General features: G+C 38.0%; 1 protein-coding gene across 1 annotated transcript; it reads right to left on the reverse strand.

The window, feature by feature from the left end:
- Window positions 1–13,478: 13,478 nt before the first annotated feature.
- Window positions 13,479–26,452, reverse strand: LOC18426763 (ATP-dependent caseinolytic (Clp) protease/crotonase family protein). Its single transcript, XM_020662711.2, has 16 exons — window positions 26,248–26,452; window positions 26,049–26,125; window positions 22,849–22,932; window positions 22,673–22,741; window positions 22,469–22,529; window positions 22,102–22,175; window positions 21,870–21,953; window positions 21,492–21,576; window positions 21,234–21,319; window positions 17,395–17,516; window positions 17,197–17,257; window positions 14,593–14,691; window positions 14,230–14,331; window positions 14,103–14,144; window positions 13,841–13,944; window positions 13,479–13,721 (listed from the first exon to the last, which is right to left on the reverse strand). The coding sequence occupies exons 2-16, from the start codon at window positions 26,076–26,078 to the stop codon at window positions 13,673–13,675; spliced, it is 1,152 nt and encodes a 383-aa protein (XP_020518370.1). The 5' UTR covers window positions 26,079–26,125; window positions 26,248–26,452; the 3' UTR covers window positions 13,479–13,672.
- Between the last annotated feature and the right edge of the window lie 436 nt (window positions 26,453–26,888).

Below are 26,888 nucleotides of genomic sequence, written 5' to 3' on the forward strand. Positions count from 1 at the left end.
ATTCCCCTATTGTAGCTCTATGAATTCTACTTCTTTTCTTTCCTTTATAGAGTCGAGGAATATTTCTCATAAAATTCTCCCAAGTAGTCACGACTCCTGACCCTTCCCACGACTGTTTTACTGAGCTCCACCAATGCTCTACTTCTCCTTCGAGCATAAAGGTACCCAGCCTAACTTTCTGCTTGCTGGTGCAATTTAAAACTTCAAAGATCTTTTCTATCTGCCTTCTCCATCTCTCAGCCTTTTCTACCCCCCATGCCCTACAAAGTTTGGATGTGCCAACCTCCTAAACCTTTCTATAAAATTACTATCATTCATATAAGAGGCGAGGGTAATCGGGGCCGGCATAACTTCTCGCATCATTTAGGTCATGGCCCCCAAAGTTCTGATGAATTTACTGAAGTCCTCGATGTTCCCATTACTTGAACTCGCGTTGTTGGTACGAGTCCTCGGCATCTCCAACCTAAAACATAAACACTCAGTTACTAACCTATCAAAGAACTGTCCTACAGACACTCTTAAGACTCCCTAGACCAAGAATCCCATCTTGGCTGCTCTGATACCATAACTATCACAACCCTGCCCCTTGACCCCAACCGGAGGGCGACAAAGCACTGGAATTGAGCATCACTCAGATGGGAGTGGCTCAATGCATAATAACACGGAATCAAGACAAATGTCAAATTAAAAGTACAACCATCTCATTCATTCAATATCAAAAGTATTTACAATTCCTTCAAGGCACTACTGGCCATAAATACACAAAATAAAATATACATCATATTGCTGAGACCACCAAAACATACTATGCGGAGGAGACTTTCCAAACTTCTCAACTTCGAGCCTCAAAGCCCAAACCAACCGCCCACATTTAGCATAGAAGCCAACACCCTTCACTCTATAGTTATATAAATAAGATGAAATGAGCTAAAAGCCCAGTATGCAGATCTACACTATTGCATTCCAACTAGCATAACAATGATAACAATATGCAATGCACACACACACACACACACACACACACACACACACACACACACACACACACACACACACACACACACACATATATATATATATATATATATATATATATATATATATACACAAGGTATCAAGTGAGGCCCCTCAACATGCTTCTTAACACTCTAATAGTAATATGATAAAGGAAGTTCAATATACAATGAATAAGTCACAATCACATAACTTAAAGCAGAAAAGTAAGGACAATATATCACAGTTACAAAACTAGTAAGGTCTACTCCAAAAGTAGAAGTCCCATCGCTTAAGCTTACCCAATCCTGTTGCTTGAAACCTCTACCCTTCTTTAGAAGGGAGGATAATGATAAGTGGGTGCCCCACTTCGTAATGTCATCACACATACACACACATCTCCAGCACGTTTTGGGGTTTTCGATAGGTAGGTGCCTTGCAAGACACGACCCTCCCCTTATGCCCTTCTGGAGAGAGAGCATTACACTACCATTGGGTGACCTAATGCATAGTGCCCATATGGATCTGGGGGCCACGAACCTCCCAAATATTAACATTCACATCCTAACTCCCATTCTATAATGGGGAGTTAGGGAAAGATCTTAGCTGCCAGCACCATCATTGACATAGTATGTGCCCATTCACATATCACATAAGCAACACGGTACCATCATTAACACAGTAGGTATCTATTCATATATCACAAAAGCAGCATGGTACCATCATTCACAGAGTAGGTACCCATTCACATATCACATAAGCAGCACGGGACCATCATTCACATAGTAGGTACCCATTCATATATCACATAAGCAGCATGGTAACATCATTCACACAGTAGGTACCCATTCACATATAACATTAGCAACATAGTATCACATTATGAAAATATCAATATCTCATCATGATAGCAGCAATATCACATTTTGATAGTGGCATATCATATTTAACCAATATCATAATTACAGTACCGTAGTAATAGTAACATTATTTCAGTTAAGCCTTATAGCTCAATTTCCTGCTATCAACGGCAATGACAAAGTGCTCACTATTAGGGTCGTAACGTTTGGACCATTTAGAGTTCGAAGACAGTTCCAAAACAAATTTTGTACTAAAAACACCCATCTTTTAAATGGTGGTGTTTGAAGACAATTAGACCCTGTTTAGCCTCTTAAAGGTTCAAAGAGTTGAGGGTTTTCAAGCTGCACCTGGCTGTGTACAGTGGACAGCGACATACCCTTCTTCATACCGCTATAAGTCTCAAACCGTGAAGGAACATGTGACAGTTTCAAAATAAAATTAAGCCAAGAAATATATATTTCTAACAAGGAAAATTTGAATGTATTTGGGGTCCATTTGGTGGTTCAAAGATTCGTGCCAAACAAGATAATAGTTTGGAATTTTATCAATACTGTTCATAGTAATAGGTCTTCATAAAATGGTGTATACCTTCCAATCTAAGAAGAGTTTCAAAATAGTTTCTTCATGAAAATTTTACTCCATTCAAAGATCTTTCAAATGGCTGTGGTTTGGCTGAAAATAAACTTTTTTTTCTTAGATAAAATGAATGACCACAGTGGTATTAGTGAAAAATCCCGGAAAACTCTCAACAATGACATACCCTTTCACTTTGAAATATAACTTCATTTCCATTAATAATTTCAGTGGCGGCAAAAAACAAACATTTTACTAGACTCTCATATCTTTCCAATGGCGATGATTTGAGGTCAATCAGACCTTGTTTTATAGTTCATAAGTCTCTTTTAAGAACACAAATATTTCTGAAATTTCACAGTAGCATATGACATGTTTCAAGAGCACATTCCATAACCTTGATTCCATGGTAAAGGACATGATAACAACCATCCTCTTACAATGTAAGCACATAACATGCATTTCTTACGTAATCTAAGAATCATACATTCATTCTTAGCATCCACTTTCATTATAAAACAAAAACCTCAAGTTTTAGTGAACAAGGCGTAAAGAATTTCTACCTCACTCACACATTCATTACTCATCTCACAAGCACAAAGCTCATGCATCCTTATGACTATAATACAATGGTTATGGATCCACTTACGTAAACAATAATGGTTCCTTCTCCAATCCCCTTCTCACAGCTCTCACCCACCCAACAATGGCTGCCCTCCAACAGTCACTTCTTCAAACCTTGTGTCTTAGAGAGAGAGAAAGAGATGAAGTAAGAACGAGTGGTGTGGGTGAGAGAAGATGCTTAAGTACTCTTGTTTTTGAGGTGCTGACCAAGTGTCACCAAGAGGCCCAAAAATCTTGACAAGTGGCTCTCAAATCAGCATGCATTTAACAAGTGGCACTCATAATCCATGCATGTCAGAAACACAGCCGGCGCTGGTCTCTTTACAGCCAACACTGCACACTCAACACAGCCGGCGCTGCACACAACACAGCCGGTAATGAACACTCAACACAGCTGGCGCTGGTCTCTTTACAGCCGACACTGCACACAGCACAGTCGGTGCTACACACTCAACACAGCCGGTGTTGGTCTCTTCACAGCTGGTGCTGCACACAACACAGCCGACGCTGCACACTCAACACAGCTGGTGCTGGTCTCTTCATAGCTGGCACTGCACACAACATAGCCGATGCTGCACACTCAACAAAGCGGCACTAGTCTCATCACAACTGATGCTGCACTCGACACAGCCAACGCTGCACACTCAACACAAGCGGTGCTGGTCTCTTCACTATCCTTCCTTCCTCCTTATCCCTACATGTCCACTAATTGATCGGGAAAAATCTTGGTCATCACAGCCTCACTCTTGGATTCTCACGTGTAGGTCACCCTTGCGCAAGACGGCAGCTTCCCAACAGTGGCAGTGCAAAGCTCACGCTAAGCGCTAGAGAGAAAACGTTTGAAGGGAAAGAAAGGGAAGGCACATGGCGGTAGGGAAGGGCGTGATTTATAGATGTGTGGGTAAGTAAGATTCACAGTGGCTGACGCCGCGGTAGGTGGAGAAAAGGACTGTGGCTGGGGTCACTCACGTAGCACTGGCAGGTCCGGCACAGCACTTACACCGTTGACGGCTGCACCGTTGACCAACGCACACGACGTTACTCCAGGCGGCGACGCTCCTGATGGCGACACCCTTGTGGCGATGCTTCAGGTGGCTAGATGCTCGGCGACGCACCAGACGATGATACCCCAAGTCAATGCGTGGTGTTACCCTCTTGTCACACATGGCGATGCTCACATTCATGCAGCGCTTGGCGTTACATCTCCTACCTTTCACGTGCGGCGTTAGCCCAAGCGACGTTACTCTAAATGGTCATGCTAAGGCTTCTCTGCTCTCACTCCAATTCTCAGACAGCGCTACCTCACGATGTGCACGATGTTACTCCTTACGCTCATGGTGATGCCTCCATTTGGCCTACGCACGGTGTTAACCCGCCTCTTTTCACCTCCTCTTTACCACGGACAACGATAAGTTCAATCACGCAGTCGGCGTTGCCCAAGCTCAAGCACGGCGGTGTCTCCTTATGCACACGACATCAATCCTTATACCCCCTTGCTTGCACGCAGCATTGCCTCCATGTTACATGGGTGGCACTAGGCCAAATCATATGGACAACGCTATCTTCGCCCTCAGCGCTGGGTGTGCGCTTCCGTCTCTTTCGACTTCCTTCTCTCTACTGCCGCAAGTGATCAAGCTCAATAGAATTGTGGCCCTTGCAAGATGGCGGCGAGCAAATGGTGGCGAGCCCATTACACTCGCAACATTGACATCATTCTCGCACGGCGATGGCCTGAGTCACGCACGTCATTGGCCATCATTCTCTTTCTTCCACATGCGGCTCTAGGTCTCTGCGACGACCTCTTTTGTGGTGCGCACCTCTTGACTAGTAAAACTTGGGGTCCTTACAACGCTACTTGGGACCCGTGAATTGATTTGGTTTGTAATAGAAGGACATTTCCGTCCAAAAAATAACAACTTTTTACCTAGGGGGTTTTACGAGGAAAAGTTGTTTTGGGGAAAAAGGTGAGAAAATATTGGGGTGGGGGTAAGTTGCACAGAGAGTGTTGTTTTTTTTTTTTTGTAATTTTCCAAAAAAAATATTGTTTTGACAAGGCTACGACCCTAGAAAAAGATTTAAAGCTTCATCTCAAAATTTCATTGAAAACTGTTGTTCCAGCATTGAAGAATGTTCAAATTGACCATCTCATCATTAACCGTTATAGTAATAAAAAAAGTTAGGATTTCATATCCTAAATATAGTGTATATTATAATATATTATTTGGACCGTCTATTTCAAACTAAAAATCATATCCACAAAATCTATATATTTTTTAGCTTCAAAGGCCATAGTTGGTGTTGAAAAATGATTTTAGAGCTATCATGAAGATTTTTTATGGGCAAGTCTTCTATGCTTGCCTTACAGCATAACACTTATATACTTCCCCTTATCCAACCGTCCCCGTCGAATGGTGGGTTAAGATTGCTCCAATCACAATGTCACGTCTCTACACGATTTTATTTTTAATTTTTTTCTAAATACTCTTTGACTTCCAATCCTCTATTAAACTCACAGTAGCAAAAAGTATTAAAAAAATATTTCCAATAAAATAAAATGACTAAAATACTCTTAAAAATTTCAAGGGGTATTTTGGTCATTATATTTTATTGACACATTATTTTTAATATTTTTATATGTGGGAGAAGACGGCCCGTGCCAAATTTCATATTCATACAATTTTAATAAAAAAACTAAAAATAAAATAATTTGCGACGTGGGATCTAAGATTAAACGATGAGTGGATCTCTTGATTAAAATTGGATGGTTGGATGGTAAGGAAAGCATAGATCTTCTATGTTGTAAGGAAACTATAGAAACCTTTCCCATTTTTCATACCCAAAGTACCTCCAAGATGAAGAATCTAGGTGAGGCTTTACTTTGTTTTCCTAAAGTCTAGACCTTACAAAAATTTCATCTAGAAAATTGCAAAATAAGATTGGGTGTTCAGCAAGACCAATGCAATACATAATCTTACAACTGAAATATATTGTTAAGGGTCTTAGAAAAACAATGGAACTCGCTCCAGTGCTGTACCCCTTATCTTATTCTTTTGTTTTTCTTTCTTCATTCACTAGCACCGTTGGTCGCTCTCTGATATTTCACTGACGCACTGATAAATTAGGATTATTCTATCTGTCTCTCTTGATCATCTATTCGACAACATCTCTCTCTCTCTCTCATCTCAGTCGTCTGATTTTTTTTCATCAATGGTCACTCTCTCTCTCTAAAGTCTCATTCTTTTGATTTTCTTTAATCAGTGCTCACTCTATCTCATCTATTGATACATTGGCACTACTCACTCTGACCGTTATCCATTCACTCACTATTGTTGGGCTCTATTCAGTCACTATTGTTCGGCTCCCTTGATCGAGCACTCTCGCACGAATGCGATATGCACAATGGAACTCATATTTATAGGACACAAAAAAATATGTCAAAATCGATGTTCATGTATATGAGTGGAAAAGCAAACAAATAATACAAATAAGAAATAAAACTTACTGGCACAGAGATTTATGTGGTTCAACGTTTTAGGTTACATCCACGAGAGAAAGATACAGATCCATTATTAAACTAATAGTTATAATGTTCTTTAAAAAAAAATCTTTTTTGGGCTTTCTGATTTCTTCTAGAGGCTTTCTCTCTAGGTTTTCTCTCTCTGAGGTCCTTCTCTCTCTTAGAAGCTTCTTTTTTTTCAGAGGATTCTCTCTTTAAAAAAAAGTTGTCTCTTTCTCTCTCTAAAGGCTTCTCTCTCTCTCTTCTTCTTCTTCTTCTTCTCTGCAAAAGTAGGCTCTTTGTATTTCTTCTTTCTACACTTAAGATGTTCCAACAAATAAGAAGAGGCTTTGGTGTAAGGACTTGAACTTTTTTGGCATATTGTGATGCATCGACAGGTCATGGGCACGGGTGATCTGGTGCATAGATGCTGCCGTGTGCATTGTCGCCGTGTGCGTTACCATTGTGTACGATGCCACAGTGTGCATTTCCATCGTGCACAACGTTATCGCATGCGTTGCCACCGTACGCGACACTGTCGCGTGCATTGCCGCCGTGCGCGGTGATGCCGTGTGTGTTGCCGCCGTGCGCAATGCCATCGTGCGTGACACCACCGTGTGCGTTGCCTAGCTCGACAGTCTGGGGGAAACTGCTTCCCTCTCTCATGATTGTTGTATACCTCTTATGTGCCATGTGGCACTTACATGCCCCTTGATTGTCAGTTGTCTATTGCTTGCTGCCATCCCCTCTCTTTTCTTATTTAAACCCCCTTTCATGCCCTCCAAGAGTTTTCTCTCTCTCACCCATATCCTCCCTCTATCCAACTTTGAGCCTTAAGCATGAGACATCCTTGGAGCTTGGCATTTTTGAAGTGGGAAAAACCTGTGTGGACATTTTGAGTTCGCTTAGTGTTGTAAGTAGATCTAGCTTCCATGATTACATGCTTTTATTTGATGCATGTTTATTTAGTTCAACAAGTGTGAAATGCATGTACAAATATGAATGTGATTGTGAATATGGATGAGGATATATGCTATTGAAATCTTGCCAAATTATGCCCTATTTTTCAGAACTGTGACTCCCATTTGTGTGATCAATTGACTATCAAAAACATCTTTATTAATCACAAAATTTTGTGGGAAAGTACCCATTTGAACGTATTTTAAGATGGAAAAGACCTCGTGTTAATACCTCTTTTGGTTTAAAGGTTATTCAACATTTTCTGAAGTATGTCATAATTGTGAAATGAATTTCCAAAAGTATTACGTGTTTTTGTGTGAAACTATTTACGGACCTAAATATATCAAAATTGAGTCAAACCACTTTTAAATAAAAGATATATTAGTCTATTCTAAAAATAATGCTTGAACTATGATAAAATTCCATATGGATTGGATGATACACCCATCTTTCTATGAGAATGTTATACTGGAAATTTTGCTGTGAAGACAGGAATTTCTAGAACTGTGACTCCTATTTATGTAATCGATTGAGTATTGAAAAAATTCCTTTTAAACACAAAGTTTTGTAAACATCTACCCTTTGAATCTATTTTAATATGGAAAATACCACTTGTCATTTTCTCTTTTGGTTTTAAAGTTATGAGCCATTTTTGAAAGTATGTCAGGATTGTGAAATGAATTTTAAAGAACATTACATGTCTTTGTATGGAACTATTCACTGACCAAAATATATCAGAATTGAGTCAAACTACTTCTAAATGAAAAATAAGCAAGTTTATTCTAAAAAAGGTTTTTGGGAACTACGATAAAATTCCTTGTAAATTGAAAGTTATTCCCATCATTCTATGAAATGTCACACTGGAATTCTTACTGTAAAAACAAGAACTATATCACAGAATGCCAATCAGTTTGATAAGCTTTAAGCCAAAATTTGGGTCACTCCTTTCTACGAAAATTATGTTTTCCTGAGCAAAGATTGATGTGAAAGTGGTCTTGGGTCTAAATGACTTCTAAACTTCATGTTATGTCCCTAAAGGTGGATTGTGTTCACTGTGGAACATTAGAAAAGTAACCTGATAATGCCTTTTGAGATAATGAGCTCGATGACATGGGTGCCTGAAATATGCTCCGTTGTGATATGTTTTGTTATGATAATGCATGCTCTATTATGAAATGAATGCATGCCCTGTTACGAAATGATGAATGTGCATGGTTTTAATAGAACATGCCTCAAATGTGATATATGTGCATGGTTGTAATAAGACATGCCTCTAATATCATATATGTACATGGTTGTAATAAGACATGCCTCTAATGTGACATATGTGCATGGTTGTACTAAGACATACCTCTAATGTGATATATGTGCATGGTTGTAATAAGACATGCCTCTAATGTGATATATGTGCGTGGTTGTAATAAGACATGCCCCTAATATGATGGTGCCGACAGCTGTGATCTTCCCCTAACTTCCATGATAGGAAGAGAGTTAGGATGTGATGGAAATTTGGGAGGGTCGCGCCCCCTAAAATTTATGTGGGCACTTGTGATGGCGCACCATCAAGATCTTCTGAGCCAGAGGACTCCCCCCCCCCCCCCCCCCCCCCCCCCTCGCTTTTTAGCCGTGGCGAGTGTATCGAGGCCAAAACAGCATGAAGTCCATGCGAAGGGAAGCGGTTCGCCAAAAAAGGTCGAGTTCTTGACCCCACGGATATAACGAGTCTATGCCAACCATAAAAAAGAGTAGGAAGAGGCGAGTACCAAGAACTGTTCATCAAAGGAGGAGAATCCCTCAAGTGTCAACCGAGGCGGAATTCCTTTCTCCCGTACCTCCATTGCCGACATTGTAGGACTTCCTCCCTAAGCCGACCACCGCGACCAACCAAGGAGGAGTCTCAAAGCCAATTCAGGCTTCCCATTGGTCTGACAAAAGTGATGACACTAAAAGCACCCCTCAACGGTCCAAGCAGAGTAAAGACCTTGAAGATCCTCTGCACACGTTCAATCCAGGTGATGACGTTAAAAGCTACCCGATTCAGTCCAATCTGAGCGATGACCCTAAAAGCTCTCACTCTATCTCCATTCCTGATTCTTTGTACCCTTCTTGTTCTCATCCATCTTCTACGAGGACAGTTCTCGAATGTCCAAAGTTTGAAGCTCTTGATGAAGAGCTTAAAAGTTGCAACACTAGCAAGTGCCATCGAAAACAACTTAAGAAAATGACGGCCCAAGCGGATGGATTCCTAACAGTTATCGATGCTTTAGCGTCTAGAGTCAATGAGAAGCCCCTATGGGCCCCTATGCCTGACCTAAAGCAACAGTCGAAGGAAGCGCAAGGGCAAAACTCTCAACCACATGAGGTGTGCCACATGGCGCAAATCGTTGAGGGATTGGCCAACACTGGTCAAATCAATGTGCTACCTAGAAGCCGCTTCCCCTAGTCGCCCGAATCCCTTCGTCCACTAACATTGCCTGGTCAATTGACGCGAGTTCCTCAAGACCAGTATTCTCAACCCATTGACCACCCCTTTCTCGAAACCAACCCTTCCCAATTTAGGTGGGGTGTTGAAGCAATTGATGTGTCCCATACCATTAGGATCATGACCGAAGCGGAAAGAGCAGGAGTTCGTAACCCTCTGGATTAAAAAACCGGGGTATTCGAAGTTGACACAAGACCCCTTAAGTCCTCGAACACTGATGAGGCAGAATCCAGAATGCTCCAGAAGTAAGGGAGGAAGGTGGACAAGACACAACCGATGAACCAGACGAAATAAACTTGGGTGATGTGACCGACCTGAGGCCAACCTTCATATCTGCCAATATGTCCCTAGATGAGAAAAAGTGTTATACCGCTTTCCTACGCACAAATCGGGATGTCTTTGCTTGGCATTATCATGAGATGACTGGCCTCGACCCCCAAGTCGCAGTCCACTGACTCGGTATCGACCCGGCCTTTAAGCTTGCAAAGCAAAAAGCAAGGAGGTTTCGGCCAGACCTCGAGGACCAGATCTCAGTTTTTTGAGTGGGAAGCTCAAGATTTTACTGAAATTTGATAAAGAAAAGGCTTATGATAGGGTGGAGTGGGGCATTCTAAGTGAAATCATAAGAAAGATGGGGTTTGGGGTGACATGGATTATGGGTTGTCTCTTGAATGGTCAATTTTTTTTTGTTATAATCAATGGTTGTCCCAAGGGTTTCTTTAAAGCATCTGAAGGATTGAGACAAGGGGATCCTCTCAAATCTTTTTTATTTACTTTGGTAGCTGAAGTTTTTAGCTTGATGCTCAATGATATGTGGATGACACGATTATATTTTGTGGTGCTACTGTGGATGAAGTGTGTAATCTTACTACTTTTTTTAAGGTGTTGTGAGCCTACTTTAGGACTCAAAGTTAATTTTCATGAGACTTTTACTGTGGAAGTATGATGTGAGGAAGAGTTGCTGAGATCTTTTGCAACTCGGGTGGGTTGTAAGGTTGAGTCTTTTCCTATCAAGTATCATGGACTTTCCATTTCTGACTCTAGGTTGCAGATATTGGGATTCAACTTTGAAGAGGTCTCATGTGAAGTCTTTCCATTTCTGACTCTGTTGCAAAGATTGGGATTCAACTTTGAAGAGGTCTCATGTGAAGTCAAACATTTGAAAAACTAAATTTCTTTCCTTGGGTGGGTAAATTATCCTAATGAACTCTTCCTTAGCAAACTTTACTATTTATTAGATGTCTCTAATGATCACGGTTAGCAACATTATCAAAAACCATTAAAAGTATCATGCGAAATTTTTTATGGAGGTCAGCAGAACGAGGGAAGAGATACCATTTACCAAATTAGGACAGAGTATGTACTCCCAAAATGAAAGGTGATTTAGGCATTAGAAGTTTGAAGAAGTTAAATAGGACATTATTGGTGAAATGGTGATGGAGATCTCTAGTTGACAAGAGATAGCTCTAGAAGGAAGTTTTAGTACCAAAATATGAGGTGGATCGAAACACTCAATTGATCAGCTGTGGAAGAAGAATGCACAATCAGTAATTTGTAAGAGAAGTTTGAGCTGTAAAGCCATAGGGCAGCAAGATCAGTTTTTGGTTTCACAAATGGTTAGCGGACAGACCTTAGAAGGTACGTTTCCCACAGCTTATTTTCAAAGTATCGAACCCTTTAGTAAAGGTGGAATACGTTTATGTTAGGAAGTGAGAATGAATTGGAACATACAGTGCAGCTATAGCAGAATGCTAGACTCTTATCATTTTACATTTAGTGGAGCTTTTAACTGAATTGGAAGGGACATATATTCCAAGGGCTAAAATTGACGAAAGAGTATGGAAAAGGAAAGTGATGGGGTCTTTTCTATGAAATCTGAATACAGACTGTTGTTCCATGATCGAACACGATGGCTGGATAAGAAACTTAATAAGATATAGAAGTGGTCTATTCCGATTCTTTTACAAGGGAGATCTTTAGATTCTTTTACAAGGGAGATCTCTAAGTAATGACAATCGCAGAAGAAGAAGAAAAATCATGGTCCATATATGCTCTTTATGCAAAAACGATGAAGAAAATGGTGACCAACTTGATCATTTCGATGACTATACAAGAGGCCTCTTATTTGTGCGTGTTTCGACTTTATGTAATTCATGGATGAACTCCAATCGTCGATTGTATTGTTTCCTTCCAATCCCAATAGTGCAAATCAAAGAAATGAATAATTTATAACAAAGTTCTTATGCTGTTGATTTCTAGGTGCAGTGCTTCTTCCTCCAGGGCACCTATTGGTACTAGCACATTATGGTCGACCTTCAATAGAGAACCTAGATCTATACATTTTAGCTTAATTCTAGAATCAACAATTGAAGCATCTGACATTGCATCAATCGTGGAAACACGACAGAAGGAATTGTTCTATTACCTTCTCTATACTGAACCCATTGATCTGAGAGAGAGAGAGAGAGAGAGAGAGAGAGAGAGAGAGATGGCTGGTAACAATATATTGTTCTTTTAGTTAATAAAGCAATAAACGCTAACTTTGTTCCAAAAATAAAAAAGACGATTTCTCATAATATAGAAAGTCACAGTTTAGTGACTAGAGGTAGAAAGAGAGGGCCTGTTGGGACTTATTAATCGTCATGTCAAGGAATTAGCTTTCAATTGAGCCATTGTGATTGTATTGATTGAGTGTTTCATGATTGTTGATAGTCAAGAGGTATGATTATTGAAAAAACAACAGTTGAGAGGAACAGTTGTGTTCCAAAAACGAAGCCGCACCATCGACCTCTACAACATGAACCTCTCGTTCACTTAAAAGAAGTTTCACAACGTTGTCTCTCTCCTCATTTTCTCTGTTTAAAAGAAAACCGACCCTGTTGCGCTTTGAGATCTTGTCCTTGTGATATTTTACTTTAGTGTATAAAGTATAAATTTGCACAAAGAACATATATGCAAGCTAATTATTATTAGTAGAGGGAAAATATTGTCCTGAAAGAGCATCGAGGAACAAGAAAATCCTTCTTTGCTGCTCATTGTTTTTTCAAATCCTCCTAATAGTTCAATTGGCATTTTTTTTTTTTTTTTTTCTTTTTTTAACTAAAGTTAGTCCATGGGTTGAAGAGGCTACATCCCCAATATTTGGGGCTAAAATTACTCCTAGATTCAATTTTACCCTGAGAATAAATGGACAATATACCCCTGTGAGAGTATACAACTCTCGGCATTTGTATTACACATTTTCACCCAGTATTATTTAATGTTTGTATATTTATCATTTTAATGTCACAAACCATGCAGTTTCCCCATGAATCCATGACGAAGCACCAAGGATTGTGTCAATGAAATTGATTCGTGGTGCCCATGTAAAACCAACAATGCTACCTCTGTAAAGAGGGTTTGGCATCAATTTGTGAAAGTGCCTTAAGTCTAATGTACTAAAATTATGTTTGGATATACTGCTGGAACAATCTATGCACATGAGGTGTATTTAGATTAGCGGCTGAGAAACCACTATATAATTGCCTTTTGCATAGTGTAGTAGATTATCCAAAACACAGCAGTGATTTTGATTATTTCATACACCATAAATATTGTCTGTTTTCCTGTGCGTACAATCACTACATGTTTGCAATTAGCACCAGACGGATGATTAATATTTACTGCTTATAACAAGGCAAACCTTAACTTTTAATGAGCTGGTAAGCGGAGTTCTCGAACTTCCCACTCCACCTGTAATTGATTAAGCACAATAAGACTGCTGGAGGAACTCATACGAGCAATAGAAGGAAGAAAATTTCGTATGACTGAACATAAAACATATAATGGAGGAAGCTTGTGGGAGGATTCACCTAGATTCCTCGGATGGGACTTGGAGCTCCATTTCCTCTTGAAATGGCTGAAAAACTTTATCTAAATTCTCATTGCGTACTTGGTTGAGTGTTGGAGGATCCCACTGTCACAATTCCCAATGATATGAGAGAGAGAGAGAGAGAGAGAGAGAAAGAGAGAGAGAGAGAGAGAGAGAGAGAAAGAGAGAGAGAGAGAGAGAGAGAGAGAGAGAGAGAGAGAGAGAGTACTGTTTGTGTTGGTCACATATATATATATATATACCTTGGGAGCATTGTCCTTGTCTATGACCAGAGCTCTGATACCCTTCAAATCAGAATAAGAAAATTTTTCATTTGTAGGAAAATAAAAGCACAAAAAGACAGTTCTCCTTAAGAGAAAAGGATGGTACCTCATAAACATCACCAGATATGACTTGTCTTAAGATATTCATGGTTAGTCTGAACTCCTTTTTCATACATTCTTCCAATGTCTGTTTTCGTCCTTCTCGGACCTGAAATGAGTAAAAGGAAATCAATTACAAAAAAATAAAAATACAAATAGTTGTTTACTATGCATTTTGGCACCTAGCAAAGAAGATTTTGCAGTAAAAATAAAATCCGATGAACATCAAAGTACCTTTGCGAAGGAAAGACATTAACTATAAAAGAGTTCTGAGTCAGCAAGTAGCCAAAATGAGTGCCAATGAATGCAGATATTTTCAAAAGTTTCAGTATGGAGCACGATGAGAGAAGTTCTATGAGCATTTGCATACCGATCTCAAGGCTATCTTTAGACCAGTGGGCGAAGATCTTTTCAGACCCTTTAGCACTTCTTTGATCCATTCATTTCCCTCGGTTTTCGCTTCTTCTTCCTGAACATTAACCAGTCATGACAAGCTGACACACGTTATTATGTGAGTTGTGTTCGATTAGACAAATAATGTTTCTGTAAGCTAGCATCACAACATATAGTAGATCTCGAGTTTCCCTGGATTAGTACAATATAAGGTTCTAATAAACCATTTATATAATGGATTAATTTGGAAGGATCATATATTTTACTATTCAAACAATGGAAGAAGGAGATCAAGAGTTACATACGAAGTGTAGATATCACTTCCAGTAATGCCCTTCAATTAAATTTTGCAATCTTTGGGTCAGCCCAAGGCCTCTGTGGGAAGCACAAAAGTTCTAAACATATCTCTAAGCCATCAAGGTTGTGGCTCTGGTTATGCGTCCCAAGAGGCTTTAGACATTCCTCAATGCTCATCTAGATCAGATTCTGATCTCCAAAGTGTAAACAATACGCTGCAATTCTTAAATGTTGCCAGCTGATAGGTTGACCAATTAGCAGTCAGCAATTGCAGCTTAGAATCATTCTCAAGATGGTCATAAAGGAAAAGATCAAGAGCCTAGTTGGAACTGATGCAATCCACCATGGGGCTCATGATTGTTCTGGCTCTCTCTCTCAAGAAATCGATGACGTGTGTTTCATTCACCTTACCTTGTCTATCTTCATTTGAGTCCATGCATAGTTCCATACCCTCTCAATCACGCTAGAACCCATTACTCATATCAAGTAAGTGATCAAAGAGCATGGTTTTAGCCCTGCAATGAATAATACGATCCCTACATAAACCATGGGTAGGCTTCAGAGAAATGCTTATCCATGAAACCATTGAACTCTGCCATATCAGGTACAGCCTGCGTACCAGTGTGTCACAACCCACCGATCTGGAACGGAATCGATGATCCGGATCAGGAATCGGCCGAGAATGAACTAGTGTTAGGAGGGCATCGGTACTGGCTCAATCCCTTCGCTAAAACCCCCTTTTTCCTTTTTTTTTTTTTGTTTGAACCTTTCCATTGCTTTTTTAGGTTCACCTAAAGATCGCCAATTCGGACCAATCTGGATTGGCGATTGGATCTGTGGGGTGGACAATCAACCTCACCAATCCGGGTTTTGAAACAGTGTTGCATACATTTCACCTTGCTTCATCATGCACTGCCATGAGAAGAATGCATACATGATTAATGTTTCCTTTAATTTCAAGAGAAATTTAGCACTATTGATAAGGATTTCACCACATTGGTATAGATTAGGTGAAGAACAAGTGAGAAACCCTTGTGAACTGCATCTTGGAGTTCTTTGATGATTGCTTGGGTCAAGATGTTTTGGGCTGGGTTTTCATAGCACATTGTCTCAAGTTCCATTCCTATGTAACCTTGTCAAAAAAAAATTTCTAAATCTTTTTGGATAACTCTTCTTCTGCAATAATAAACAAACTATGTGATAAGAGGGATCATGTACTTTCACCCCTGAACAAGCCCATAAAGTAGCCACATGGAGGGCCATTAACAAAAATTTAGTACTGCCCCTACTTAGGCAACTTTCGACCAGCTGTATGCACTAGTTCTCAAACCCATATCAAGTCAAAAGAAGAACTGATATCAGTTATCATTTGCCTTAGCCCTATCAAGCTTAACATCCATTTGCTTAACCTTATATTGGTAATGCAAAGAGAATCATAACTTGCTCTCAAGGCATTGGTTTATAAGCTCATAAATTAAGCATAAAAAGGGGATTACTGGTGTCAATGATTACAAGAATCAGGTTAGCTCAGACTAAACCCTTGTCTCAGACACGTTAAGGTTTCCAGCATTATTGAAATTTTAGTTAACAGAGTTTTAGTTAAATAAAATTTAAGTTATTCACGGTGAGGCCTTAAACAATCAAATTAAGGCACACCTCAAAAACTCACTAGAAGAGGTTGTTTTGATGCTCAAAAATCCTCAATCTGATCATCTTGGCCTCAAGATGTATGGACATGAGAAAAAATAGATTTCAAGTATTGGAAATAATGCATCCTGTAATGTATTAACTAGACCATGAATTTCAACATTATTAAGTACTCATAGATCTGCTCAATCTACACTATTTTTTAATATTTTTTAATCTTTAAATGTTATAATTAGGAATGAAGATAAATTTTCAGGCCATCATAAAGATTTCTCACACTGAAACAACATATTTCGGCACTAGTTGAAGGTGCGCCTCACTTTGATTGTTTAGGGCCTTAGCCTTATATAAACCACACACTATTCACAAATACCAGACATCAGCATGACATCAGCATATTATACATTCAACTATGCAGAGTAAAATACATGGGGTTGTTCTCTGTTTGTCTGCCCTATGATCTGCATTCCATTATAAATGTTAATTATTGAAAAAAGGAATTGATCGATAGACTACTATATGAAAATAGGAAGGATGCCACCCAGATGTTAAAGAAGACAAAATTTAGATTATTTCCCTGAACATACTCTAATCACTAACATGCAGAAAAATGAATTTCGGAACAAACAAAACTCACAAATGAATCTATAATCTCCTCCATGGAGTTCTTGGAGAAGCACTTATTGATAATTGACTGCCTGGAAAAACAAAGATTGAAAGTAAGCAGAAAATATATATTCGATGAAATTTTTTTTTTTTGTCATTAAAAAATAACTTTCAACAATTGTTGTAACAAACTCAATTGAGAATTCCTTATTTCTGAAGTAAATATTACTTGTGCAAAACACTCTTCTCATCAGGCTCAACAGCAACGAAGAATTCCTCAATGACGGATCTAACTGCATTTTCATCACCCGAGTTCAGACTTATTAGTCGCTTCTCAAGTTCAGCAAGTTTCTGTCATGAAGAAAAGACGATTAGATAAACTCAGACATAAATTAGAGATATAATTGAAGTGTTAAAATACAAAAAAAATCAAATATTGACTGGGTTTAAAGACAATTTGATCAAGGAGCATTCAACTAATCATGATGAAAATTCCAGGCAAAAATGCATGACTTTGTACATCAAACACCAGCTATTTTCCAAGGATTTCAATCAACGCCATTTTTTATACATTAACTTGAAATGGGAGATTAATAGATGATCAATAAAGCCACAGACACTAATTTTGCATTCCTAGGAAAACACTCACATGAGTAAGCACCAAAAACAATCTTGGGTTTTTATTTTCTTCTTTCTTTCTTTAAATCTTGGTATTTACCCAAAATATGTATATCCAAAAGGTTCTTGGAAGAGGAATAATGGATTCCAATAGCTCCTGTAGCCGTATATTGGACAGTGATCTTTTAAAGAGAAAAGACGTTCCTAACATCTCCTATAGCCTCATAGATTGCAATCACAAGCAACTATGTTAAACTGAAAAAGCAATGGAATAGCAATATTTCAATGGCCTACTCAGTTACTTCTGAGGCAATACCATCTTACTACAACTGAAGCAGTATGGGACCACTCAAAGGTTTGTATAATGTGGAAAAAATTTAAGATCAGCCCAACAAAAGGATGGGTCTATCAATTATTACAATTCTACTTTGCAATAGATCTTGGGTGGCCAAGCTATGTCAGATCCTAACCTGTTAAGGAAGGATATTTGAGGATATCTAAATACATTTAGGCTGCTTTACATCCTCATGGACCAAACTAGAGTATGAGTAGAATTCTTACATAGACTATGTCGCCACAGTTAGATGATGCAAATGGAGAGCTATATCTTCCCATTCTTCAAATGTGGCTCTTCCAGTTTAGAGTTCCACTAAGAAAGGTTATAGCTACATAATACATGTCACAAGTAGTCATTATATATGTATACACACACACACACATGCACACACAAATGTATGGAAAAAGCTACCAATATATTGTAACCTAAAATGAATAGTATTTTAGGTTAGCTCCATTGTCCAATCTTATGATTGGATGGTGGTGAATGTATTTCATATTTTAATTTTATTTTTATTTTGAGAATCGAATCGGCTTAAAATTTAGGTGTGTATAGATCTTAACAAGGTGTACCTGATAAAAATCACCATCATCATCATCTGACCCTTATCTCAACTATTTGGGGTCAGCTAAATAACTCTTGCTCGGTCATTCTGCTCTATCAAGGGTCATACCCTCAGTCAGACCATGAGTCACTATTTCTCTTCTAAATAGTCTTATCCATGCCTTTCTGGGCATTCCCTTTCTGGGCGTTCCCCTTGCCCCTTCTATAACCTTCCGCTTGAACCAAATCGCCCCTACTAACTGGTGTTCTATGTCGACGTTGCACATGGTTAGATCACCTAAGTCTACTTTTCCTTACTTTATCGCCTATTGGAGCCAACCCCTAGGTTCATTTAGATGTATTCATTGAAAATTCTATCCTTTTTTGTCTTGCCACTCATCCATCTCAACATCCTCATCTTAGCTACAATCATTCTATAGATATGTCGTTTCTAATAAAAATAACAAAAAAATATTTTGGATAAAATAAATCGACCAAAATACCCCTAAAATTTCAATCCAAAATATGCCCTTCCTACTTTTATCAAAAGTGCCTTGTTGATTCGATTTCTAGAAAACAACTAAAATTGAAATATGAAATATATTCTTCATGGTTCAATCCAACCGAAATTACTACTCCACATAGGGGCTAGCATTCGATAGCTTTATCCTATATACATATATATCTTGTACAATCACAATGGTTGACTCCCCAGTCCCAACTATTAGATCTCCATCTGATCATTAGGAAAATAAATGTTAGGCAATGAATTTTACTTTTGCACAAATCAGATTGGTCTGAAATTTTGTGAATGTGTGGGCCCCATTTCACGATCACATGAAATAAAATAAAATATAACAAAAAATAAAATCGCTGAAATATCCTAACAACATTGCAGGGGTATCTCGGTTATTTCGATTTTTTAGAATTATTTCTTTTTCAGGTGCATGAGTGGAAGAAGTACACACACCCAAAATTTCATCTCTATCCAACACGTAAAAGAAGAATTATAGTTCACCTAGTGATGCAAACCCCCAATCGTCCATAAAGATCAGATGGTTCGCAGATAGACCTAGTAGTTGCATACCGGCACACTTAAAGTTGCCTCCCGCCTTTAATAGCATAAAGAGATTTATCGAAAAGGGAGTCGTTTAGTCGTTTGCACATGTGATATTTAAGTCAACTGTAGGTTGACTAAAATTGTGAAAATGACATCATATTTCATGGACAAAGTAAATGGGCACTAGTCCTTTGGTGGTAAGAAAATGACACTCTGCATACATGAAGTAAGCTGACATGTGATTAATGACATCTTACTCATCATATTTATTCTCAGGACTTAATTTATAACATGATATTAAAGAAATTAATGGAAAACTTAGGTTTTCCAGTATTTAACCGAAGTAGCAATGATAAAAAGTGTTGGGTTACAAGACATCACATAGAAGAAATGAAATGATTGGGCGCTGTGACCACATGCAATCAGACTCGCGGCTTTCAAAAGTGAGTGTAGATGTACATCTTTGGCATGATTCAGGGGGAAGCAAATTGAACATGAAAATGGAGAATTTTTATTTCAGGAGGCTGAAGCGACTCGTAGGTCACTAGTAATGAACCGAAACAAGTAAGCCCGAACATCCTTTTTAAAATGATGTGTTACTAGAAACATTAGAGCAGATTTTATTGTTTATGCTAGTGATTTAAAAGCCTGGGCAAGTTGAATCTACTCATGTCAATTGGTCCCCACTTTTAAATAAATAGCATTGGATCTAGGTTGAAAAGTCTGGGGAGTTAAACAATGCCTTACGACTTCTATCTGACTTATAACCTTTTTTTTCCCCCAATTTTGAGCAATTGTAAACCTTTTCATTGGTGACAAGTCTAGAGTGTGGTCTTCGAGCCATACCTGCAGTTGACAAGTCAACTTGACTTTTCCCAGCTGACTTCGACATGATTGGTGCATATGAGATCTTTACATGAATAAAATACAATTTGAACATTTTATTCATCATGAAAATCATCATTTCTATTGGTGGCATTTTTTTCCTCATTAATGTTGATCTTTCTGGAAATACAGAACTAAAAAAGGATTTGTTTTCATTGGTATAGAAGTTAAAGAGTTACACAGTATTTTAACAATATTCTCAAAAGTATTTCAAATTTAGATGGTGCAGCACTGTTATGTTCAGAACTTAAAGAGTTACACTTAGTATTTTAACAATATTCTCGAAATTAATTCAAATTTAGATGGTGCAGCACTGTTATGTTCAAATTTAGACAACTAAAAGAGGAAACAGCAGAAACAACCAAAAAAAAAAAAAAAAGAAGAAGAAGCTGTGAACTTAAATGGACCAAATGATGATTTCTAATCCTTTTCCTGTGTAGATTAGGATTGGATTACAGGACCAGTTATGAGAGACACAGTTACATATGCAGCAAAGGAAATTGAAAGCTGCAATGCATCCATGACAAAATAACAAAAGTTCAGGAACTGCTAAGTCAAAGTTTTATCACTACAGAGAGAGAAAAATAGAAGTAAGAAGAGAGAAAAGTTATGGATTGCTTTTCACCTCGGATGGGACAAAGTGGGTTGCAAGACCAGCAGCAATCATTTCCTTTCCATCAAGCCTTGCTCCAGTTACAGCCAAGTACTCCCCTGTAAGTTAACCCAAGCAGGTGTATAAAGAACAATTCCAAACATGAAAGATGTAAAACACCCTATAACTCATCATTCAGTATACATAAGATACTTGCAACCCAAAGATCTTCTGCTATTACAGACATCCATATGCATTGCACTGCTATTTTCAATGTATAACAATGCTCACCTAGATGCTCAGGGAGATGTGACAGTATGTAAGAGAAGCTGCAGTCAGTGTGGAATCCAATACTGGCCTCTGGTACTGCAAAAACCTACAAGGTGAAAGTCACAAAATTGAATACCTAACACTTGTATAATAAAATTTCAAAGTCTTTAACATTAATCAACATCAAATAACATATAATTCAGCCGTTAATACTTCAAGTTATTGCAGGAAGTGTCATTTTTGCAAAGGGAGATACAATCACCTTTTTTTGTTTTGATTGGTGAAAGTGGGATATGATCACTAGATCATTCAAATCAGTTTCACACGAAATCTTTCAGTAGAAACCCGAGTGATTTAAGAATTTAGAGGTTCTCAATAAGGATAGAATCCAAGGCTTACAGTCTTTTCCGTAACAACTGAAAACTTCGAAGGGACCACCAGAGAAGCACCGCCACCCATGACAAGTCCATGAACAAGAGCAACCTGGAAGATACAACACAGTAGATTTTACACAGAAGCAACACCAGAAGTCTGTTTAAGTTATCATTTACTTGGTAAGTTTGTTGAGATCATGGACTGTAATTTTCTCCTTTAGCGTCACATCAAATTAAAACCACTGAAAAGTAAATACCTGGGTTTTCTTATAGGTGTGGAAATGATACAAAAGCCAATACATCCTGTATACAACCTCGAGACAAGAATCATCTGCCAAAAGGGAGAAGAAGAAAAAAAGACAAACATAGAATAAGTAATTGAAAGAATGGAATAAAGATCACTTTTTAGTTTCTTGCTCATGTCCAAAACCACATACTGAAAAGGTGAACAATAAAAGACCAAAGGAATATAAAATGTGAATTGGCCAAAGATATAGACCCACAATCAAATATACCGCTGTAAGTATTCCAGAACAAGTAAATGAAGCATGCATCCGAAAGAAATAAGTGTAAACAAATGGAATGCAGGATTTTCGAACATCTTTGGTGAAACTTCTTACATACCATGTTTGCCAGCAAAGAAAACCTTTAGATCCCCACCAGCTGAAAATGCTCGTCCAGCTCCCTAGACAATACAGCGAACACGAGTCAAGGATAACATCACCGTCTATAACAATCACTTCAAGGCTTATTTTTCTTCCTTTCCTTAGTTTTATTTGACAATTCTATCATATCAATGGTTTTCAAGAATGAATTATATATTCCCACCTTAATTAGGACAAGCTCCACGGTCTCTTCTAGCTCCCATTTCTCCAGACATTTGGCAAGCAAAAAGACCTGATAATCAACCAAATCAGCATGAGACAATTTCACAAAAAAAACCTAAGCATTGCTCAGGTGCTTTCACTTATTGAACAACAAAGGATGGAACATCTCCACCATACCACTTCAGGTGAGAGCACATTCAATAGGCGAGGCCTGTTTAAGGTAATTAGTCGGACGGAGTTGACATCCTCTTCAAGCACAACCTAAGCAAGGCAGGTTATCAATTCATAACGAAGCCATCAAATGCACATAAAATAATATCCAGAAAACAAATAAGTATCTGATATTGAGGTTAGGAAAAGCCAACCCCAAATAGTTGAGAAAAAGCTCTGGTGATGATAATGATATTGAGGTGAGGAAAAATTTGATAAAAAATGTCAAAAAAAGGACAAATTTTGGTTACAGTTCACATAGTGATTAATTGAATATGTAGCACAGTTGTGCTGACAATACCTTGTTCGGTGGAGAATCTAGGTTTTCCTTCCATCCTTACAGAAAATAAGAAGGTTGGCAAACACATCCGGCCAAAAGTAACAGCCCACACACTCATTTTTTTTTGTCGAAATGTTTTGGTGCCATTCCATGGAAAAACTGAAAGCTTTTTTCTGAGCATTCCTTCCTCCAGGATAACCTTTCATAAAGACTTCCTATTATGCAGTACATGTCATTGGCCGTGAGAGAAGTTTGACATAGAATACACTCCTAATCTTGCACCCAAAGAAGTTATTCTTTCTTCTCCAAGTCATGGCATATCTGGCTAAAAAATCCGTCCGTCTTTTTTAATGCTATTTTAAACCTACAATGATGGTCATGGAAGAAGATAAACTACAGTGTGCTGTATATATCAATGCATCAAACTACAGTAGTCCACATGCATCATGGGTTTCTCTTGTTGTTTTGTTTTAATGTTCATGGTTTCTCTTGTTCTGTGATGAACTCAAACACAACCAATTGTGTCATCTAGCCAATGCAGCCATGGCCTCTATAAATGTAGCCACTATTTGGAATCAGTCCACTCCTTTTTAAGATAGATACTAGATGCTCTCACTGAGTCCAGTAGCAATATTTGTCAAGCATTTCTTGTATCTAAGCTGCCAATGGCTGATATTTGCAGAGCAGCACGGCATCTAGCTCTTTTATTAAAGGAAAATTGTTTCATGCGGGCTAGGCAGCATTTCTACATATGCGGTCTAGAAAATGTAAAGCATCCATCTTAAAGGTAGATACAAGTAGGAGTTCCATCTAAAAACAATGGAAACTAACGATCCAAATGTTTTCTTATTAGATTTATTATTTCTATGTTTTAAAATTTATTTATTTTTTCATATTCATGATCTCCATGTTAGAGATTACATGTCCTTAAAAATTAAGTCTTAAAATCCATTTCAAAAATAGATTTATTAAGAGGTCCGTATTTCTACATTTGCGGGCTTGGCCACATAGAAACCAGGTCCTTTATTAAAAGAAGATTCAAGAGAACTAATGAAAAGTCAATGGACGACCTTCAAATGAACCTTCAATAGGGTATATACATTACAATAATGGGCCACATGACCACTACATATTTGCAAAGTAAAGAGTAAAAATGCATATACAACGATGTTCAATATAACAAATGAATAGTATATAAGTTAGAAAATCACAAAAATGGTCCTCAGCCTTTTGACACTGCTAAAACCTGTGTAATTGAGAGGGGTGATTCCATAAGCATCAGTTTGGCTTTGTCAAAACTTATGGCAGAATAGACCAAGCTAAGAACTTTGGTACCGCAAAGGTTGTGAAGTTCAGGGTGACATAAAAAAAAAGGAAGTGCATGAAGTGGCATTCAGTCAAATAAGTAGCACATGTTATCTTATTTTAAAATGTAAGAAGAAATTGCCAAATTGATGATGGTCCTAGTCATCCTCTTATGCTGCAATATCTCATACTTTTCAAGCACAAACCTGACCAAACATCATCCTTGTCATTTTCTATATCTCCCCAAATATCTTAGGAATCTTGGCTATGCCCTTGTCTCTACTGTTTTTAAAGGTAACATTTCACAATATTCTTCCTGGATCCCGGATTAGGTGCTTGTCACCACATGAAAGGTAATTTTACTAGTTTGCTGGATGTTCAACCCTTTTTAGACAAAAGTCATACTGCTAATAGTAGTGGTCTTCCAATATCTGTATTGATTTCATATTATCCACATCATAAAGCTTGTTGCTCTGAATCGTTTTCAATTATACAACTAATTGACATAATTTAGTTGCATTCTTCATGTGCTCGATATTATGTAATCAGGATGAAAGGCTATAATGTTTGAAATCTCCTTAAATTGGACATGGCAAATGCAAACGCTAGTGCCGAAGCATTTCTCTTCCCCAGAAAAACCAAACTGGACTCTAGGGCCAACCCAACTACACTAATCGAATTTCAAAATAGGAATGGGCATGCGAATGACTGGTTATGGCGTTAATAATTACAACATTCCATTCAAAGTATGAGTTGTGCCACATACTACCCAAAGGCCCCAAAAAAAAAAAAAAAAAGCAGAATAAAAAAGTTTAATCCCAACGCTTAAAACATAAACGAATCAAATAACAAGTTGCTACAACATGAATTTGGCAAAGAGCATTGGAATTCCGAGGTACATTCCGAGCATTTTCTCATGGAAGCATGATTTCAATAAGATATGCATCCCAATATCATTTCAGGAGAACCTTCACAAACTAAAAGTCATTTAATTAATTAACTATTTAACCTTTGTTGCTCCATCATTACTTTTCTAATTGATGAAATTTTGCCAATCCAAACTGATTAACATTCTGCTGATCGTTTTCAGGGATTCAACAAGAAAGAGCAAATGGGAATTGTTCCATTAACATTCATAAACAAGCCGCTGTATATCAAAATTCGAAAGATATCTCTCTTTTTTTCCTTTCTTTTTTTTTAAAAAAAAAGATAGCCTTTACTGTTCTATACCTTATCAAACAAAAATGTCAATCTTCTGATGAATGGTGATAATATAGGTTCATTTTTTAGTTGGACATACCTCACTGAAAGAACAGTAACAGCTGTAATTCTTCCAAAAACCATTTCATTTAAACTCTACTCTAGTTGCAGGAGTTACAAGGAAAGAAATCAAACTGCTAAATCCATCTCTAGTGTTACCTACCCATCACTCACAACTACGTTCTTTTAAAACACTGTTGAAGCAACTAATTGTACAATTTTTGAAGCAATCACCAAGCTGAAACACTGTTGAAGCAACTAATTGTACAATTTTTGAAGCAATCACCAAGCTGAAACCAGAAGAAAACCAATACCATAATACCTGCTCAGAGGTCACATTGCCATTCGCCATTAATATCCTTCCAAAATCACCACAAGCACAATGAAATATAAGGGGACCTGCAAAGAAGAGAAGAATTTAAACACCAGAAGATGAAAAATGAAATTCAACAACATGGGAAGATTGGAACCATAATTTAGATTGAGTTGAAACGCAATGTAACAAGAAAATTATGCAGCACCTGAGGGAGTTTTTGAAATAGGGGAAAAATAGAAACACCTCTTTCTCTTTGTAAGAGAGTGTAAATGGAAGAAGAGAAGGATTAAGAATATAAGGATGTTTTGTAGGAGAGTGAAAATTGGAAGAGGAGAAGGATTAAGAATATAAGGATATTTGGGTCGAAAAATGTGATGGGGTTGGTGTGGGTTTCGCTCCCACCAACCCCCACCTAGGTTTGGTAGCTGCTGAAAGTTAACTCTCTCTCTCTTTTTCATTTATGTTATTTTTGACCGGGGAAGACGTATGCTAATTTACTTCTACCGGCTAGGTCAGATAATTTATTTGGGAGATTTCTTTCGATTTTAAATTTTTGTTAGAAAAATCGAACCTGTCAAGGCATGGGGGAGACGTGGTTACTCAGTACTAACTGGTAAATCGGCCACATGCAAATGAGGTCGAAAATGAATGAAATAAATGGACTTTTAAGAATCAATTTGCACCCAGGGGTATTGTTGACATTTTTCAAAAATGGGAAAAATGTAAAAAGAAGTGTTAGGTGGCCAAAAATAATTTTCAATATTTACTAAAAACATATAAAATATTAAAAAAATGGATTAGAAACAAAATTGCTTATTTTTTGAGATTTTAGATAATTTATTTGAA

The sequence above is a fragment of the Amborella trichopoda genome, chromosome 3, assembly GCF_054954075.1.
Source record: "Amborella trichopoda isolate Santa Cruz 75 chromosome 3, AtrichopodaSantaCruz75HAP2 v2.0, whole genome shotgun sequence".
Lineage (NCBI taxonomy): Eukaryota > Viridiplantae > Streptophyta > Magnoliopsida > Amborellales > Amborellaceae > Amborella > Amborella trichopoda.

Coding starts and splice junctions, on each gene's coding strand:
- LOC18426763 (XM_020662711.2), bottom strand. CDS start 26,078: ATGGCGAATGGCAATGTGACCTCTGAGCAG. Junction 22,742..22,848: donor ATGTGCTCTCACCTGAAGTG/GTATGGTGGAGA, acceptor GTTGATTATCAG/GTCTTTTTGCTTGCCAAATG. Junction 13,945..14,102: donor ACAAGGACAATGCTCCCAAG/GTATATATATAT, acceptor GAATTGTGACAG/TGGGATCCTCCAACACTCAA.